This window comes from Pipra filicauda, unplaced genomic scaffold (assembly GCF_003945595.2).
Source record: "Pipra filicauda isolate LSUMZ 115617 unplaced genomic scaffold, ASM394559v2 scaffold10_size6260569_pilon, whole genome shotgun sequence".
Lineage (NCBI taxonomy): Eukaryota > Metazoa > Chordata > Aves > Passeriformes > Pipridae > Pipra > Pipra filicauda.
In genome coordinates, this window is record NW_024103541.1 from 4667271 (window position 1) to 4686913 (window position 19643).

General features: G+C 39.2%; 1 protein-coding gene across 1 annotated transcript; it reads right to left on the reverse strand.

The window, feature by feature from the left end:
* Positions 1-3949: 3949 nt before the first annotated feature.
* DDX18 (DEAD-box helicase 18) lies at positions 3950-18193 on the reverse strand. Its single transcript, XM_027723638.2, has 14 exons — positions 18076-18193; positions 17780-17959; positions 16666-16809; positions 16001-16136; positions 15159-15259; positions 14848-15047; positions 14650-14764; positions 13144-13283; positions 12528-12689; positions 11389-11541; positions 10559-10672; positions 10042-10098; positions 8506-8683; positions 3950-7864 (listed from the first exon to the last, which is right to left on the reverse strand). The coding sequence occupies exons 1-14, from the start codon at positions 18191-18193 to the stop codon at positions 7722-7724; spliced, it is 1941 nt and encodes a 646-aa protein (XP_027579439.1). The 3' UTR covers positions 3950-7721.
* Between the last annotated feature and the right edge of the window lie 1450 nt (positions 18194-19643).

Below are 19643 nucleotides of genomic sequence, written 5' to 3' on the forward strand. Positions count from 1 at the left end.
TGAGCATCCGTAAATAAGACCAAAGAAGGTCAGTGGTTTGTTTCCTTGAAAATAGCAGCACACCTACATCACAAACTGTAGTGGGGCAGAATTTGGGGGCAGGAGATTGGCTGATTGTTGAGGTAGAGAAGGAGTATTTTCTGGGTCAGAATGGTCCTGTCTACATGAATGCTGCTCAAATCAATGTTCTTCATTTGCATTCATATTCACTGAAGAAATAGCACCATTTGACAAAACACAAACCTCTCACAGCACCACTGTGTTACCCACAGCAAGCAGGATCCGGCTTGTCTTACTCAGGGGTCCCCAACTTAAGAATCTGGAACAGTGATAAAATATTACAGAAATTAAGGGCAATGACTGTAGTCAGAATAACCAGGCTGTTTTGTTGGTTAACTTTTGGATGCCACTTCACTCACCAGATGAATAATAAAGCAATAAATCCTTTTTCAGGCCCTTAATGCAAACATGATTTCAGCTGTTCTTTCCTACAGTAATTCTGACACGTGTTCTAGTGTAAGCCAGCAGCAAAGAGAAGACTATCTGCATCACTTACCAGTTTTTATTATGAGGAGAAAAGGACTTCTGAGTGCTGAATGGGCTTCCTTTGCTTTGAGCTTCCAACGGGCAGAATCTGACAGAGCTTGTCAAAAAAAGGCTTTGCATAATACTGCTGCAAGTTAAGCCTAAAGCAGCACCTGAGACAGCTAGACACTGCTAAAAATTTGTCAGGGTTGGCAGGCAGCATGTGACTGCTTCACAACCAGCTTTGCATGCTTTGCCTTATATCACTCCTTTCTAATTTGTGTCTCACTTTGTTAGTTAATGCCACTTTTAAAATGCCAGTGAAAGGATTACTGAACCACACTTCGTTCATTTTAAAGGCAGCCAAACACGAAAGCAGGCAGGGAAACAAGCAGATAAAAAAGCCTTTTAACTTCTAAATGTTTCAACAATTGTCAGTCCAGTTCTGTGAACTTAAGGACTAAAAGGATCTTGTCACAATGTGAATTAACTTGGTTATTAAAGAAAGACTGCATACAAATAAGCAAAACTTAGACTAACTGCAAAAGTTTCATGTTTAGGGGCCCAAATGGGCCAGGATATGATCTATTGGTTCCTGCTCCTGCAGCAAATGAGGTTGTCTTTTTCTTGTGTGAGGGTACTTCCTTGGCGGGTTGCAGACTATTCCTACTCTTAGACTTACAAGCAGATTACTGTTTTTGACCCTTTTGTTGCAGACCATCATTAAAGCAGCCCAGATGATCTCAAAATCTTCTTTTCCTAGAAGCCGTGTCCCCCATCCCTCTTCTCCTATTTATTATGTGTACATTACGTGCCACATCCTGAGAGTTACATTCCAGTTCACACATCAAATGCATTGAAATCTCCCACTTTTTCCTCCCTCTTGGCTGAAATAACCCAGTCCTATAATACAGAGGCTTGAATAAAGTCTCCAAGGGGTTTATTTTTTCTTGATAATTACCCCACTGCTGTCTTGTCCTGTGACTGCAAAGGCTTAGCACTCCTCAAAGATTGCTATGGCAACACTTTACAATGTCTCAGAAACCAGGGTATGCTTTGAAAAAGAGGGAATTATAAAAAAAATGAGGAGACTTGCACGTATTGACTTATTCCAAATAGCAGAAAAACAAATACAAATTACATGACACGATAAAATACATAGGTAAAAAAAAAACCAAGAAAGTAAAAAACCAAAACTAAAACATTTTCCTTCTACTGAAACTAAAGGAGGACCTAGTTTAGTTTTATGCACAATTATAGTATGATAAGCTGCTGCCATGTCAAAGTGAACTGAAAAAAATGAAACCCCTTTGTTTCATTCACTGATACTTTTCAATGACTTCAGAAACTACGGTTTAAATCTTCATAGGTGTTTTTTTTTTTCAGTGGAGTATGACAGTGTGTAACCAACCACTTCATTGCTCTTAAAATAAGCAAACAAATATGTGACTAAGGGTGATAGAATTAACAGTGAATACCAAGTAACGTCATCTTTCCATCTGGATGTTTGGTTCTTTGTGGGCTGGGAAGTCTGAGGGATGCAAAACAAAAAAAGGGTGGAAGTAGTAATCTGCTTGTAAGTCTTAGAGGAGAAATACTTTACATCTTCCTTTGCATCTGTTCTCACTTTTCCCTGTGTACCTGAGAATTGCTGAGAAGAGGACTTGTGACAGAGGCGAGGAATTGCAAAACATATTTCCTTGTCTTTATCACTTTACCAAACATCACCCACAGAACCCTCTCTCTTGAAATGAATCTCCTCAGACTCAGTCTTGTCATAATCTTTTTTTTTTTTTCTGTCAGTCTGGAAGTTCTTAACTTGGCTTAACCCTCCCTGCATCCTCATAATTCCTGCCCAAGCTCCCCTTTGCTCAGCTGTGCTAAGGAAGTGTTTGTCCTGACCAGGCAGCAATTGCCCAGGCCAGCTTGGTTACAGCACCCTGTTTCCAAGCACTTCCAAAACCAGAATGCTGCTTAGGAACAGCTTTGGAGGATGATGATTCATCCAGATAACAGAATTTCAACTCATTATGTGAAGTGATGCTGTATTTTTATAGCAAATATATAAAATTTAATGTTACATTTTTCAGAAGTTTTTTTTTATGTGTTAGAGATGGAGGCAGATTACTTTTAGACCATTATAAAGGGACTACACTGAACTGACTTATTTTCCATTTTTGTTTTAGATTGAAAAGTCCTATGAAAGCTTCATACAGTTTTGCTACAGATCATCTGCAATAGGGCTTAGTACTGGTAAAGGATTATTTTTCTAGTATTACAGAATTATCTCTTTTAGTACCACACACCATTTTGCTAATTTTTCTTCTGCCACACTTAAAGAGAGGAATTCAAAGATATCAGTGAATACAATTTCTATAAAACCATGAAGTTGCTTTATGGTGGGGTTGGTTTGGTTTTTTTAGCAATGTCATTTTAGGGTTCCATTTATGCCCTCAAATCACATTTTGTAGGTACTAGTGTTACTATGTACTTTCACAAATTCTTTCTCTGGTTTCTTAATAACGATAGAAAGGTGCCAGGGAGAACTTGCCTCCTCCTCTGTTTTCCCATACAGAAAGTGCTTTAAATCAGAAGTGATAATGTATCAGGAACATTTATCCAGAGACCCAATAACCCCTGCAAATTCACATGGTCTGTGAACATCTAGGCTTAGTTCTGAGTGACATATCTGGTATTCCTGTAATTCTCAATATCCATAGGTGATTGCAACCACTCAAAAGAGGAGCTCAGAAAGCCTGGGTGGTTCAACACATTGAGCTGACAGCCAAAATAGAGTTTTGAAGTTTTGGTACTGTTATATAAGATTTTGCAGAGCCTATGAATTTTTTTTTTAAATTTTGACCAACTGGTTAAAAATAGTAGATGGTTTTGTTTTTTAGTGTTGCAGCTTACAAAAGTGTTTAGGAAGATGGACTGCTATTGAAGAGTATGTTCAGGTTTGGGTTTTTTTCTTTTCTTTTTTTTTTTTTTAAAGTGAATGCAGTTCTTAAGTTGGATGACACAGATATAGCAAAGTGAATGTGTTTCTAGACAGCACCCCAATTTTCCATTTGTCTTCCCTTCTCTTAATGGCATCTTTCCTCTACCTCTCCTCACAACTCCATATCAAAAGTTTATCGTGGTGGCTGCGAAAAAAAATGTAATCTCTTCCCCACATGGCTGTGCAATAAAGAGATTTGACAGAAGCAACATCATGGTATTTATGATTTTGATGGAAGAAAGCAGATTTTTCAGAAGCTAAGAGCATTCCAGTTCAGGAGGCTGGGTTCCTATTGTCAGGGCTCAACATCATCTATAAATCTAAAAGCATTGGACAAACAAAAGCATCAAAAAGAGTTGCATGAATTCCCCTGTCAAGCCAAGCAGCTAAAATCCTGAGAAAACCAAGCTGGTAGAGCAAAAGTCAAGAGCAGTGACAGACTTTATTCTTTACGCCCAGCCCCTTGCTTCTAGGCTTCTTTCAGCATTAATTTAGTTCAAATAAAACCCAGCCCCAACAACCGACCCACCTTTCAAGGGCTAATAACTGGCTTTTCTAGTTGTTAGGTTTTTAGGTCTCTGTAAAATCCCTTCTAAGTTTGGGGGGTGGGGTGGTGGTGAAATAACTGGAAAACTGTCTCCTAAACAGGACAGTGGTAGAACTACAAGCAAAAGTCACAGAGCTGTGCTGTGTTTTGTCAGCACCCTGCCTTCCTTCACAGGGGGACCTCTCCTAAAATGTTATTTTTTAAAATCACATGATCCTTTTCACTCTTCCTGTGAGAGCTTGCTTCCCCTGAGCCTCAGATCACTGGCTTGAAAGGAAATCATTTGAGTATCTAGAGCTTGGTAGCTTACTTAAATTGAGTCATCAACTCATACATCAAACAAAAAGGCTAATTATTGCCAAAACATAAACACAGTTTTTATTTACAGCAGTCCTCGGCAGATAATATCTTACCCAGTTCTCAAGCATTCTTGCTCTACACTGTCAATAAATGTGGCCTTTACCTGTGACATTCACCCTGAAAAATTTGATGGCAACACTTTCTGACTGGTCTTGTGCTTGTCTATAACTTGTTATGGCAAAGGAAACTCGTATCATGACAAGATCTTTCATGATTATGAACAGTAGCTCAGCAATGGAATTCTCCTTTATGGGCCTGTTCCAAGAACTGTCAAAAAAATCTTCGAGTTCAAGCAGGACAGTTTTGATGACCCCCTTAAGTGGTTTAAAGAGTCCAATTTCTTTGTCAAGGTTCTAAGAGAAAGGAGGCAATTTCTCAAGGCACACAATATTAGTCCCCAACCTATCGGTCACTGTTATGAGACAAGCCTTGAGAGTCTGAGGGCTGAGGTCTATTAACTGCTCACAAGATTGATAACAGGGGAAGCTGCAAAGGAAATGCTGGATTTCCAATCAGTTTGACTATGTTTTACACTTCTTGCAGTACCCCACAGTAGAACAGATGCTGCCCCATACATGATATTTCATCAGAAACTATTTGTCATTTCTGATTTCATAAACAAAGCAAAAGGTAATTGCATCTGCACAAGCCAGGAAGCTGAAGCCCTTTCTCTTTTAACTCCCACTTAGTCTCAGCTCGTGAATTTGTCTTCTGCTTGATCAGGAAATTAGAGCAAATTATGTAGTTACCACAGGCTGTGCAGCCATCATACATATATAATGTTTAAGTAACAGTGTTTAATTTTTTTTTTAGGGTAAGCTGGTATTACTCTAGAGTAATAGTATCCAGTCTTTTCATCTCCTAAGTAAGATTGGTTCAAAGGTTTCTTTGTAGTAGGGTCTATAAGAAAATGCAACCCAAATATCCCAGGGAGGAATTGTGCAGGCTCATGCCAAAGCACTGTTTTGTCAGTGTTTCCCATGTATCAGACAGTACCTCAGCTCTTCCAAAGAAAAGATTAGGTGCAGGTAGAGGTTTTCGAATTGTTGGGAAAGCAGTCAGCTTGCTGTTCCCAAAATGACTGACAGATAAAAGTAGTTCTCCATAGTGCAGGCTTTTCCCTCCACAGGGAAGTGGCAGGAATTTTAATGCATTTTCAAGCCCAACCAGTTCTGGCTCTGCAGCACATGGTCAGACAGGTGGCCACTGACTGGGCCCAACATCTCAGCTCTTTTACCTGTTCCAAACAAATATTCCAAAGTACCACAACCAGGCTGCTTTCCCCCACATCACCATGCTCTGATCTTCACAGTGGTTTACTAAAGCTTTGCTTACATCTCTTTCCAAGTAATTAATTTTGCAGTTCATTTAATGAGTCCCTCAGCGTTTCTTTTGCTGTAATGTAAGTTAATTCCCATGCTGTGACTACACAGCTGGCAAGTACAGACAGAAGCCTTAAACTGTATGAGGCTGTAGGTCTCAGAGATAACTCCTAAAATGTGCCACTAATAACCAGGCATGAGAACTATTTTAACATCTATTATTTATAAATATATAAGAAACCCCAGAATCAAAGATTAGAACTCAATGAGACAGGCATCATGTTCTTAGCATTGCTTACCCTTCAGAGCAGATTTTGCCATTTCAATGCAACCCTAGAAGCACAAGACATTCAAATCCATGTGACAAAATTAATCTACTGAAATATTTTGACGTATCAGAAGCTCTGAAGATCTGACCAGTGTTAATTAAGAATCTTGAAAAGTCCAAGTCTACAGACAGAAATGGAAAAGCAGGCAATGTTCAGTTCTGAATGGTGGAAGCACTGGCAACAGAATGGTGATATTATTTCTCCCCCCCAAAAATTATCTATTTTTTTTTTAAGGATGAAAACAAAGTTCACTTATTTTTTTTTGGCCATACATCAACGCTCATATCATAGTTTTAAATCTGACATACTACTTCAGAAGACCTAAGAAACAACAGTCCTATTTATATTGGAATAACTTCTCATGCTTTTGTAACTGGCCCCGAGTTACATTTTAAATGCTAATTAAAAGCTGGTTTACTGTAATCACATGGGGTCCAGATTTCTGGATTCTGCGACATTTGTCTTTCCCTGTCTTGACACATGAACACTTTCTAAACACTTGCCCACCACCACTGCAGCCTCATATGAGCAGTTACCTACTGCTACAATAGCAGAGATGAAAATAATATGTAATACAGTTACTCTACTTTTGCCAACTTCTGTATTCTTTTTGCACCCTCCACATTTCGTTTGCAATGTGTATTCCAGCCTCTTCCACTTCAGTCTTTTATATTCTCCCTTCAAAATACCCTTCTAGTATATCTATACCCCATTTCATTTTTTCACGTATTGAGTCTCTCCACCCTCAGTCCCATGGCAGCACCTTTGACTTTGCCCACCACTGATCGATATACTAAAAGGAATTCACTTTTGTAATTTACAAGACACAACTACAAACCTTCTCTGCATCAAGGTTATGAAGTATCTTAAAAAACATTATCTGGGTCAAGTACAATTTATGTTACCTGCTTTTCTTAATTCTTTTTGCATTTCATAAGAGAGCACAGTAGATAATTTCAGATTTAAAGTGAACATGAAGGAAAACCAAACATTGCACTAGAATGTTACCATTCTACCACAACATCAAAAGAGTATTATGCATGTCCCAGAAGTGGTGTAAGAGGTGATTTATTATTTTGGACACTGTACTTGTTATAAAGATACCATGTCTGAAATTAATCACAAGCTCATACAGCCTTAATTATTCATCCATACACTCTGTTCTAAAGGAATCTTCCTATATTCTTCAGCATATTTGATGGCCAGTGCAGAGTTCTGTAGCACTAAAATCCCTTGCAAAGATTCAAGTGAGCAAAACCTTTTCATCTCATGTTGTAATGTCCTTATGTTGACCACTCCAACAATTTTCAGAGGTGTGCATAGAAAAAAGGGTAAATGTAAAGCAAGTTCTTCTATAAAACCTAAAAGTAATTTTTCTTTCTTTAATAAAAACCTCTGTAGTATTGACTTTAAGTAATTAAATGAGCTTCTTCCTTAAATATGGCAAAATTAGCTGGCCATATTATCCTTTAGTCTCCCTTCCAAAGAGTCTTCCTGACCTTAGAAATAAAAGATGTTCCCGGGAAAAAACCCACCTAAACACGTGAATGGAGCAGTTTAAACTGAAAGTAACTGTCAGATGGTTTTGATCAAGGTGGGCTCTTCCAATGCCAGCAGCCATTTTAATGACTGGATGACTAACGAGAAAACTGCCGATTGTCTGATTTCTTGCTGATGTGTTTGAAGATTTTCGCTTTGTGGACACTCTTGGACTTCTGGTAACCAAATCCTCCTCCTCCACCTCTTTTCTGAAGTCTTCTGCCATGGTTGCTGTTCACATCTGAAGTTTTATTGGTTAAAGAACTTAAAAAGGAATAATTTCGAATGTTGTTTTTTTGGGTTTTGAAAGGGTTATTAATATGAGGAAAAAAATACCAGCATTATACAAAAAGTTGAGTTGCATAACTATAGAGGAAACCAGAACTACATGCCTGTGGTTGTAAATACTCCTGCAGTTGTCCAAAGTGCTACTGCTTCAAGTTCCATCCACTGCCAGGTCTGACAGTAATCTAGATACAGCCTTCTATTTCATGCTTTTGCCCCTCTATGACAATATTCCATGACTATGAAACATAAGCGTGCGCATTTCCATGAAAATAATTTTGCACAGAGGAGAACAGTACTTTGGAACACGTGTGCATTCCAGTATCTGCTGCCCCACAGCAATTGAGGCACACACAGCATGGACATGCACCAAAACACAGATGCTTGTAGGCAATTTTTGCAGTTATAGTACGTGCAATGTAACATTTTCTTCGATAAACTACTGTGGGAGCATGATGGATTCCAATCGTTAATAGCAAAAAAAAAACCCCACAACTACAAACCATCAGAACCTGAGGTAGCACAGGAACTCAGTAAGTTGCACAGAACACTTATAATGCAGAAATTCAACTCTGAAACACCGCAGTAAAAGGATACTGAGGTCAACAAACGGAGGAACTTTAAAACCAAATGAAAGGCTGACTTTGGGAAGATCCAAATTATTGACATTATAGATCTGCTTCAGAGAATGGGAGTCATAAGCTCTAATGTAAGCTTTGTATGCCTCCTGGGCTGACTTGTGAAGGAAATAGTTCTTCTCTATCAGTTTTTCCAGCTGGTCAGAGAAAAAAAAAAACAACAACCAAGAGTCACGAACAATTATATCTGTAAAGTCCATACATATTATTCCAGCAGATTGTTTACACTGTGAGAGGCAATGACATTCTCTATTCACTTCAGCAAAACTGCCCTGTGACAGCAGAGTGCACATACAGGTATCAAATGCTTTTATAAACAAGTAGAGGGACAAAAAAGCTTGAAGCTGAATTACATTACAAACAAAGCCTCAGCAACTATTAAATTTATAGAAATAATAAAAAAAAAGTTAATTTAGAAGGAGAATACAACTGCAGCCACACCATGAAACTATGTGTATTGAGAATTACTGGACAACGACAATATACTTTTAAGTCTAAACTCCACGATTCCGTGCAATTCTGTACAGTCTTATCCATTATGGTGCAAATGCATTGTAAAATAAGAAGTGTTAATTCTAAGACAAAAATGCAGATACACTAGTGTAGACTGAGATATTTGATTTGTTGTGGGCCAGGTTCCTAATTCTCATTAAATCAGAGTGTCTCATTTGATGATTAACATATGTTAATTCAGCAAACTAAAAATAAGTTACATTAGACACCATTATTTCCTGATTATTCTTAATTAGGAACCTCTCTATGTAAGGACCAGCTTCTTGTACTTGCTATTTTAAATTTAAGTTACTGCAAAGAAACTTCATAGATCTCTTATCAAAACTGTGATTCACAGAACTCACCAACAACAGAAATTCACACCTACAGAATTATCTATGCTATTCCACTCAACTTTGTGCTCCATGGTTATTTTTGTAGCACCAGAGCACAAAGCAGGTTTAGCTGATGCTGGGCTTTATTAACACCAGCTAGTTAAAAATACATATGGACTATATACTAACATTCCTAAGTGTTGGTACTGGGTGTATTTCTGCACACTGAAGTCTGAGAAAATCATCTTACAATACATACATTACTCGCAATTAATCTAAACATAAGTAATTACCCAACAAAACCCCTATTTGCTAAGCCAGGCAAGAACATTTTGTTCAAAAGCTGAAAGCAGGTTGACATCACTGTCATTTTGCATCACTGTCCTTTTCTTATTTTGTGATGTAATGTGAAAAAACAATTCTTAAAAGCAAATTTGTACTGTATAATGATGACGATTTAGTACTAGATATTAAAATTCATCTTTAATTTCTAAATATTTTCTTGCTTTACTGTCATCGAGGGTAGGAGGATTTCCTGCACAGTGCTCATTTACAGGAACTTTCCTAAACAAGCACACCTATTTTTGAACTGCAGTCGTTATAGGCTGTGACACTCTCCATGTAAAATATAATATTCAAAGTAATTGTAGTATAAAGTCATTTCATACCTGAGACTGGATGTCTGAAATTTTTGACCAAGAAAATTCAAATTCACTCAGTGGTACCTTAAAAGCAAAAGAGGAAATGAAATTTCAAAATTATTTACACTCTGTATATAGTGAATGTGTTTAAGACCCAAGACAAAAAGACCTGCTAGATAACAGAAGATTTCTTTTTTAACACCACAGCTGTATCTGTAAAGTGCCTTTACATCAATATGACAGTATTATCACTTCCTTTAAGCTGGAGTAATAAAGATGCTCAGTATGACACCTTCTTTTACCACTTTTGCTTCAGAAGTTATACCACTTTAAAAGTGGCAAAACAAGACCATAAGGAGAGCAACAAAAAAACTCTGTCCAGCTCTATCATATTAAAATGGTTACATTTATGAGAAGGCTACGCTTCTTTTGGAATTTAATATATTGAAATTGATCTTTGAATAGTAAAAAAGTGTTTAAATTTAAAAACCTGACACACAATAAACAAACAAAAAACCCCACTAAAATGTAGACACAAGTTTACCCTGGCTTGTTTTAGGTATCGTAGAAAGCCCAGTTCTTCTGGTCGTAAAATGAGCAGAGCATGACCTCTCCCATTTATGCCTCTGGCAGTTCTACCGACACGATGAATATATTCCTTTTGGGAAGAATAAGCAACAGCAAATTCAATCAGTCTTAAAAACTTGCAATAATCAAAGTGCTTCACAAAAAATACCCAAAATTTGACATTAATATAACGTAACATATCATTCATTCTTTCTTAAGAGTTATTCTTGGCACTGACACATGGATGAGGGAAACCAACTGCCAAAGATGCAAAGCAAAGATAGGCTGAGACAGAACCTTTGGTTGGCCAAAGTAATTTCCCTTTAACTGAGGGAAAAAAATCTTAGTCTGCTGTAATTGAAAATTAAACCTCGGCTTTGGTGAATTTGCTGTGTATATTTGTCAAAACTTCTGAGTTTTTTGAATTTCACTTGTGTATAGTAGACATTTATTCAAATCATAATATTATTTTTTAAACAAAAATCAAATTTCAACTGCAAAAGCTGTTAAGACTCAGGGATGCACACAAAAATTCACACTCCTCTTGAAAAGCATTTTGTTGTTTAGCTGATTAGATTTTAAATTAATTTCACAGCAAAAAGAATGTTTTAAAAAGTAATTTTTAAAAAGATGATAAAGGTCTCAGGAGCAGGATTTCCTAGGAGGTGGTGAAGGGAAGTGAAAGAAATCAGTGGCTGGATATGATCATGGCTGAATCCTGACCTCTCTCAAGCAGCAGTTTCAGCTTTTTTCTGCAACTGTGTTTGTAGTTAAGATTTGATTTCTTTCTCTCTTTCCTTAACTTACCTTTGGATCATCTGGAGGATCATATTGGACAATCCAGTCAACTTCTGGAATATCCAATCCTCTGGCAGCAACATCAGTGCACAGCAATATTCCAGATTCTGCATTACAGAACTGGAAAAACGTTGTAGTACGTTTGGTTTGCTTCTGCTTGCCCTAAAAGGAAACAAACACATGGAGCATGAAATATCAACCAAAAAAAGCTAAATTTGCCAGCTGGTAAACTTAAATACAATTTCTCATTTCACATATACATTATTTTATACATATAAAATAATTTGGGGCATCTTTCCAAATCTTGGTTTTGTACAGACCAAGCAGGATCATTTCACAGTGAAGAAACAAGGAAAAACTTAAACAGCACAGGGCTACACCAAGTGACAATTCCCAGAGGTTACAGTGTATCACCAAAAGTATTAAAAATTAAAAATTGCATAAACATTCTGTTCAGGAGGGCTGCATAAATGTCTGAAGTTCAGAAAAAGGACATTTGCAAGTCTAGCAATACGTTAAGAGTGATTACAGGTTAAAAAGCAAACAACCAAACAAAACCCAGACTTGTAGCAGTTCTATCAAAGAACAGCAAAAAAATCTCCCAAAGAACAAAATAAAAAAGGACATTTGTGGTTCGTTACAACTGTTTCATAGACTTTCAGTCAGTTCTTTGTCCTAAACTATGCATTTTGTGGTTTTGACAGAAAAGTTACAATGCTCATCCAAATGGTAAGAATTGGCATAGCACAACCAAACATCACCCTGGACTTAGAAAAAGCACCAAACACTTCAGGGATCAGAAACTTTGGATTTTCCTGACAAGAGCTTTACTCCACAAATTGAGTTTTGGTTCTTGTGAAAGGCGACCTCTTGGAAAAAACCATAATTCTTTCTACACACAGAGCATAAATTAATATCATAGTTCAGCCTAGTTCAAAAAATAGCAAGTTTAATTACTGAAGTGTTGTTATTATACAGTCTTTGCTTTATCTCCTTTCTCTACAGACTAATCAGGACCATCACTGGTTCTGTGAGTAGGGTGTCTGTTTTTTTAGAAACTGGACTGAAACAAACAAGTCAAATGTAAGGTCAGTAACAACTTCCAGGTACTATGAGATTAATTGAAAATTAATGAATAAAACACTTACATGAATGGCCAAAACAGGCAGATCAATATAGTTGAGTAATTCATAGTGGTACTTCACTGACATACATGAAGAAAAAAATACCATTAGTTTCTTCTTCCGGTTCTTCTTGAGGAACGTGAAGAGCAAAAGGAACCTTTTTTCAGATGGACACACTACATACCCCTGGGAAATTTTTAAACATTATTATATACGGAGAAGTAAGGAGAAGAATTCTGTTTCAGCAATACAGTTAAATCAGGGAAGGGTTATGTTGTGAAACAAATACACCAAATAGTTAAACAATGAAATATATCTGTAGCATATCGATCTCTAGTCACTAAGGTGGAAAATACAGTTATAAAGACAACTGGAGCTTGTGCATGTAACAGGAACAGACAAGTGTAAGTACCTATATTATTATTTCATGAGGTTTTATATCATCTGTCCTGCAAACATTGACTAGATGCAGGTAACTTACCAGAGTTTGCACTCTGAATAAAGCCCTTTAGGCAACTGGATGGCTTCTGCCCACTAGGATGGTAAACACCTTTTAAGACAGCGTTTGTACAACCCCATTAATAACACAGAGGAATTGGTGTGTTCACAGATCATACCCCTTCTAACGTTTGTGCTTTACCTGTTCAAGACCATCTACTGTTGCTGTCTCCTTGTTATCATCAACCCCAACATACAGTGGTTCTTTCTTCAGAGAAATCTTTGCCAGATCTTCAACCTTTCTGGTTTGTGTAGCAGAGAAAAGCATCGTCTGTCTGCGCTCTGGAAAAATATTTATTTTGAAAGACAGCCTCACTTTTTAAAGGAGAATTCAAATAACAAGTCCATAAAATACCCAACTGAAAACTACCCTGAGCAAGTCTCTTACTTTTTTTCAATTAAATTCTAATTAAAACATACTGCTACTGACAAACAAAGAGCAGTGTAATTGTATTATGGATTGTACAGGTTGTTTACTTAGGCTGGTCCCACTTCCACAATCCTGACAGCTATAAACTTGCAATATTCTCCCTCTCTGGGAAAATGTCAATATCATTTGCAATCCAATTTAGACACAAAGCAATTATTTAAATAGAGACTGGCCTTGTAATTCTATCTATTAATTAATTTAATTCCCATGAATATTTAAATGTTTTTGTGTAGGAAATCTCCTGCCTGACTGTCATCTCTCAGCTCAAACACACATCCTGATCCTACAAGATTTTCTTGTTGCACAGGTACATGGGAAATGCACTCAGCCTGTTCCATGTCACAACTTCAAGAACAATAGCAACGGTTCTTGATGAACATTCAGTGCCACCATCTTTGATTTTTTTTTCTATCTTGAAGAGTCCCTTTTAAAATACAATTTCCTTTCTAACACAATGAAACCAAATTAAACTCATGCAAAGTAAATATTTCTTTTCTCTATCAATTCCCACTCCACATGTAATTTTCACGCTCTTCCTTCCCTTTCTCTTTTTAGCACTGTTCATTAACATTCTTCACATGATGTTATTTATTAGATTTATATATCTGCATTTTAAGCATGTAGATCTGAATTTTAATATTTAAGATGTGGAAACTCAAAATATTTATCATTGGGTTTTTTTCTGCACTATTTCCATGGGGGTTTTTTTCTGCATTTTTAAAGTTTAAAAGGAGAGAGCCTTTTTGATGCTGAGAATGTGTTTAATATAGCAACTACAAAGAATAACTAAATGAAAAATTAGGAAAAGAAAAATTTTAGGTAAATACTTAAACTTCCTTAAGACACTGGTCTTGGATGTATGAAAAAAAACCTTGAACTGCAAGACAGAAGATCTTTTTCCTTATAGTTAAATCTTATTAGGAAATAATGAATTGCAAGAAATAAACAGGCAAAGGAGGATGAATGAGAAAAAACGATCTTATATGAGCAGAATTATATCTCTAAAGTGCATATGAAAACTCTATCCGTCAGATAAATGATGTTAAACAAGTAATATATACTAGGTATTACAAAAAAAAAAGACAGAGTAAGACAACCACTACGCAGTTCATTTACAGAACTATAAAATTAATGACTTCTCTTATAATACTTGAGTCAGAAAGAAGACATAATGTTAGTCAAGTGATTTCCAGGAAAGACTGATTTTTTTGTTCTTACTTGGTAAAAGTTTTATGATCTGTTTCATTTCTTCTTCAAATCCAACCTCTAAGATTCGATCTGCCTCATCAATTACCAAACACTGCAAGTTCTTATACATGAAACCTGGAGTGTTCTAGAAGATAAACAAAGTCACAGTCAGACAGGGACAGGAGTCACATTTTAATAACACAGATTAGACATCAATATTGTATCTACCTGCATATGATCCAGCAGCCTCCCTGGTGTTGCTACAATGATGTTGATTCCATTTCCAAGCTTCTGTGCTTCCGCTGATCTGTTACTGCCCCCCATTATCAGACCATAGGTGTGAACATGATGATTCATGAGTTCTTTAAGAACTCCATAGGTTTGCATAGCAAGCTCTCGAGTAGGAGAAAGAATAATGACACCCGTTCCTAAAAAAATACATCAATGAGAGGAGTAAATTCCAACTCATCTAGTCCCCTCCTAACCACTCAGTCCCTAAATGGCTGAGTAAAATTCAGTTGTGAAATGAAGAGCCTTACCATTTCTAGGCATGAATTTCAGCTTGTAGATGAGCTCTACTGCAGGAATGAGAAATGCAAGTGTTTTGCCACTGCCTGTTTTTGCAGCTGCTAAAATATCCCTGTGTTGAACAGAGTTAGAAAAAGTATTTAGATAGAAAAATAAGTATTTAGTTGGCCATACAGACAAAAGAATAGTCCCACTCTGAACAATGTTGACACTGTAGAAACCTGACATGGCTTAAAGGAGACCAGTGGAGTTGGTGTTAAGAGCTTGGTGTCAGATGCAGGTCACAGCAATTGGTCACTCTTTTTCTGGTGACAGTGTCTTTGAGACACTCTGACAAGACTAATGAAAACAGGCTTCTCTGCTTCCAAAGCCAAAGGCAAAGCTGCTCCAGGACCTTACTCTAAGTATTTGTTCACACACAGTAATGACAGACTTTCTGTATTAATTACTATAAACAAAATACATAAAACATAAGAGAATGCATTAAAAAACCCCAACAGTTTAGCTGCAGAAAGTCATATTTCAGGAAATGGCCTCAAGCTTTGATGTTCAGGTTAGACATCAGGAAGAATTTCTTCACTGAACAGGTTGTTAAGCATTGGAATGGGCTGCATAGAGAGGTGGTGGAGTCACCATCCCTGGAGGTGTTTGAGAAACAACTGGACATAGCACTCAGTGCTATGGTTTAGTCAAAAAGGTGGTGTTGGGTCAGAGGTTGGACTTGATGACCTTGGAGGTCTTTTCAAACCTTAAAGATTCTACGATTCTTTTCTATGACTCATGTATTTAGCTTGCTAGCAAAATTCACACAACATTTCAGATATGAGAGTCATTAAAAGGACTTATTTCTTACCTGCCTTCCAGAAGAGGCTTAATACTTTTATGCTGAATTTCGGTCATGTGTGTAAACCCCATGTCATTTATGCCTTTCAATGTATTCTCACTGACAGCACCAGCCAGGGAAGCAAAAGAATTGTCTTCAAAAGCACCTGAAGTGAGGGGGAAAATGAAAAATATTTAAACTTATTTCTTCAATTTCATCTGTCCTCTGAAATTACCCAGTTAAAACTGACCTATATGAAAAAAAAATCAAAGTGTTTTTCTTATTGCATTCTACCATAAAATCCAAAGACATTGACAAAATGCTCTCTGTTAATGTGGTACTAAGAAAACTACACAGAGCTAATAAGAACAAACATGAATCCACTGCTTTTCATGGCCAATTTATTAGTTGTATGCTTCCACCTTGCTCTTCATGGATTTTTTCCTCTACAGTTAAACACATGTGTATACAGATTTAAAAAACACACTTTCACTAGTAATTTTAAGACTAACAGGTGTGTACATAATGCAAATTCCCAAGAGTAACTGGAGGACAGCTGAACAGCTGCTAGTGTCCCATCACCATAATTCAAACACCCGCATTACAAAGCTCATTTGAAAACTGCAAGTTGCTCTGGAAGAAGGTGTTAGACCTTTGGATTTTTGCACACACATGAAAAAGAGAACACAAGATACCTGTTAAACCTAGTGGTAAACTGGGCACTTCATCCTCCTCCCCATCCTCCTCTTCCACTTCTTTCTTTCCAGAATTCTGCTTATCTCCATTTTCTACCTCTGCAGATTCATCTTCTTCAGTTTTTGCTTTTTTGGTTTCTGTATCTAGAGTGTTGTTTTATAGAAGACCAGTCAGTTAGCAATAAAAAGGACACGTTAATCATGAAAAAGCATTCCACAGACTGCATCTCCTTTAGTCTCTAAACCACGTACAAAGATCATGCTTTTCCATCAGGTGGAAGGGCCTGGACAAGGGGAGGCAAGGTTTCTATTGAATTTTTCTAAGGCAAAAATTCCAAAGTCCCTTCCATACAACCCACTTTGCATAGTAAAACAATGAAGCTTAATGTATATTAAATGATACTTTCTGTGAAAACAAGATAAATTGTCCTTAAACAAGTTACAAAATTCTTTCCCATCTATAATGCAGACATCAAGTTTCCAACATAGTCTGTGCTCAGAATATGTGAAACATAATGTCTCTGTTGCATTTTAAGTACCTGAATCCTCAGAGGATGAAAGCATCTCTTCACTGGCATAACCACGATAAGCGTCACAAAAATTAAATACATGAGGAATAGAAGTTTGAAAAATATATATGTCCGTTTATATATGCATATGTAAAAAAATACATGAAAATCTAGCAATATTTCTGGGGTGCTATTTTTTGGGTAGTTTTCCAGTATACTTTAGTTTCATAACGTAAAGACGTTGCCAAAGGCTGGACACGTTGCTAAAATGTCGTATTGGCTGCACAAAGAGACCACCCATCTGTCAGAGCTCTACTCTGAAACACAGGGTGTACATTTCCACAATAAACAAGCAAAACATCTGAACCGAATGTTACCAAGCAGAATTCTATGCAACAATTATATTAGCTGCTACTGATTTAGAATGAATTAGAGTTCAAACATTACAGCTGCAATAAAACAGGTAATGCTGAAGACCTCTGGGGCTTTAAAACACTCACCAGACCGGCACATGGCACGGGGAGGAAACCCTAAGGAGGCGCTTTAGGGGCGCCTAAGAATAACCCAGCCCTGGGAGAGAAGCTGTATTTGCTAAGACAACGCACCATCTCCCGCATCAGCCGCCGCTTTCCTCTTTTTCTTCTTCTTTTTCTTCTTCTCCTTCTCCCCGCCGTGGGGTCCGGCAGCGTCCGCAGGCTCCGCGCTCTCCTCCATCTCCGGGGCCGCCGCTGCTTCCTCCTCCTCCTCCGGGGGTCCCTGGGAAGCCGCCTGGCCCGGGGAGGGCACTGCGGGGCGCGGGGAGAGAGGGAAAGAGGGAGGGAACACAAAGTCAGCGGCGCTCGGCGCTCAGTGCCCCCCTCGGCCAGCGCTCAGCCGGGGGGAGGCTCCGCCGCGCCCGTACCTGCCCCCTCGGCCGCCCGCAGCTTCAGGTTGCGCTGCCGCAGCTTCAGGTTGCGCTTGTGGATCTTCCTGCGGAGCAGCCGCATGGGCAGGTTGCTGGCGGCCGCCGGCACCGACATCGCGGCGGTGGCGGCCCCGCAGTCCCGGCACACGTGGGAGCGCCGCGTCCGGGGCCGCCGGAACCGCCCGCGGGGCCCGACGGGAGCCCGGCAGCGCCCTCTGGGGGCCCGGCGGAGGCAGCGCCGGCCGGGCCCGTGTCCGGGCATGGCCGTCAGACGGGGGGGGAAACCCTCCCAGTACCCCGCCCAGGCCCGCGCCTCCGCCGCCGAGGCGGAAAACGGGCCCGTTTTTCCGCAGGAAGGGACTCGCCATCTCCCCCGCAGGACACGTCTGCCCGATGGTGATGCCTCTGCTCACGATTACGAGTGTTTAACTCCAACGGGAGAAAGTCACAGAATCGATTACGTTGGAAAAGACCTTTGAGATCGTGGAGTCCAACCTATGTCCGAACACCACCGTGTAACCGAGTGCCACGTGAAGTCTTTCCTTAAACACCCCCAGGGACGGTCACTCCACCACCTACCTGGGCACCCCATTCCAGTGTTTAATCACCCTTTCTGTGAAGAAATTCTTCCTAATGTCCAACCTAAACTTCCCACGGCACAGCTTGAGACTATGTCCTCTCATGTCATGTCACTTGTTGCCTGGGAGAAGAGCTCAATCCCCACTTGGCTACAACCTCCTTTCAGGGAGTTGTAGAGAGGGATAAGGTCTCCATCGAGCCTCCTCTTCTCCAGACTAAACAACCCCAGCTCCCTCAGCTGCTTCTCACAGGACTTGTGCTCCAGACCCTTCCCCAGCTCTGTTGCCCTTTTCTGGACTCATTCCAGCACCTCAATGCGCTTCTTGAATTGAGAGGCACAGAACTGAACACAGCACTCAAGGTGCAGCCTCATCAGTGCTGAGTACAGTGGTACAATCTGGTCCCTAGTCCTGCTGGCCACACTATTTCTGATACGGGCCAGGATGCCATTGGCCTTCTTAGCCACTGGGGCACACTCCTGGCTCATGTTCAGCCAGCTGCTGACCTGCAGCCCCAGGTCCTTCTCTGCTAAACCACTTTTCCAACCACTCTCCCCCTAGCCTGTAAAGTGAAACTTTCAGGCTTGCAGAATGTCCAGCACTGACCCTGGGGATAAAGGACACAGCTGTGTCTTCGGTGAAGACCTGCATCTGCAGTAGCCACCTGGTAGCCACCACTGTCTATTCCTCCTGTGCAAGAAACATGGAAATCCCCTGGCATTTTCAACAGCCTGGCAGTGCTGGCATGCCCAAATAATAGAATCACAGAGTGGTTTGGGTTAGAAAGGACCTTAAACGTCATCTCGTTCCAAACTCCTGCCATGGACACCTTCCACTAGACTAGGTTGCTCAGAGCTCCATCCAGCCTGACCTTGAACACTTCCAGGGATGGGGCATCCACAACTTTTCTGTGCAACTTGTTCTAGTGTCATCTGTGAATCTGGGAGCCCGTTATTTCCGGGGCACGGTTTCTTGGAGCTCTGTTAG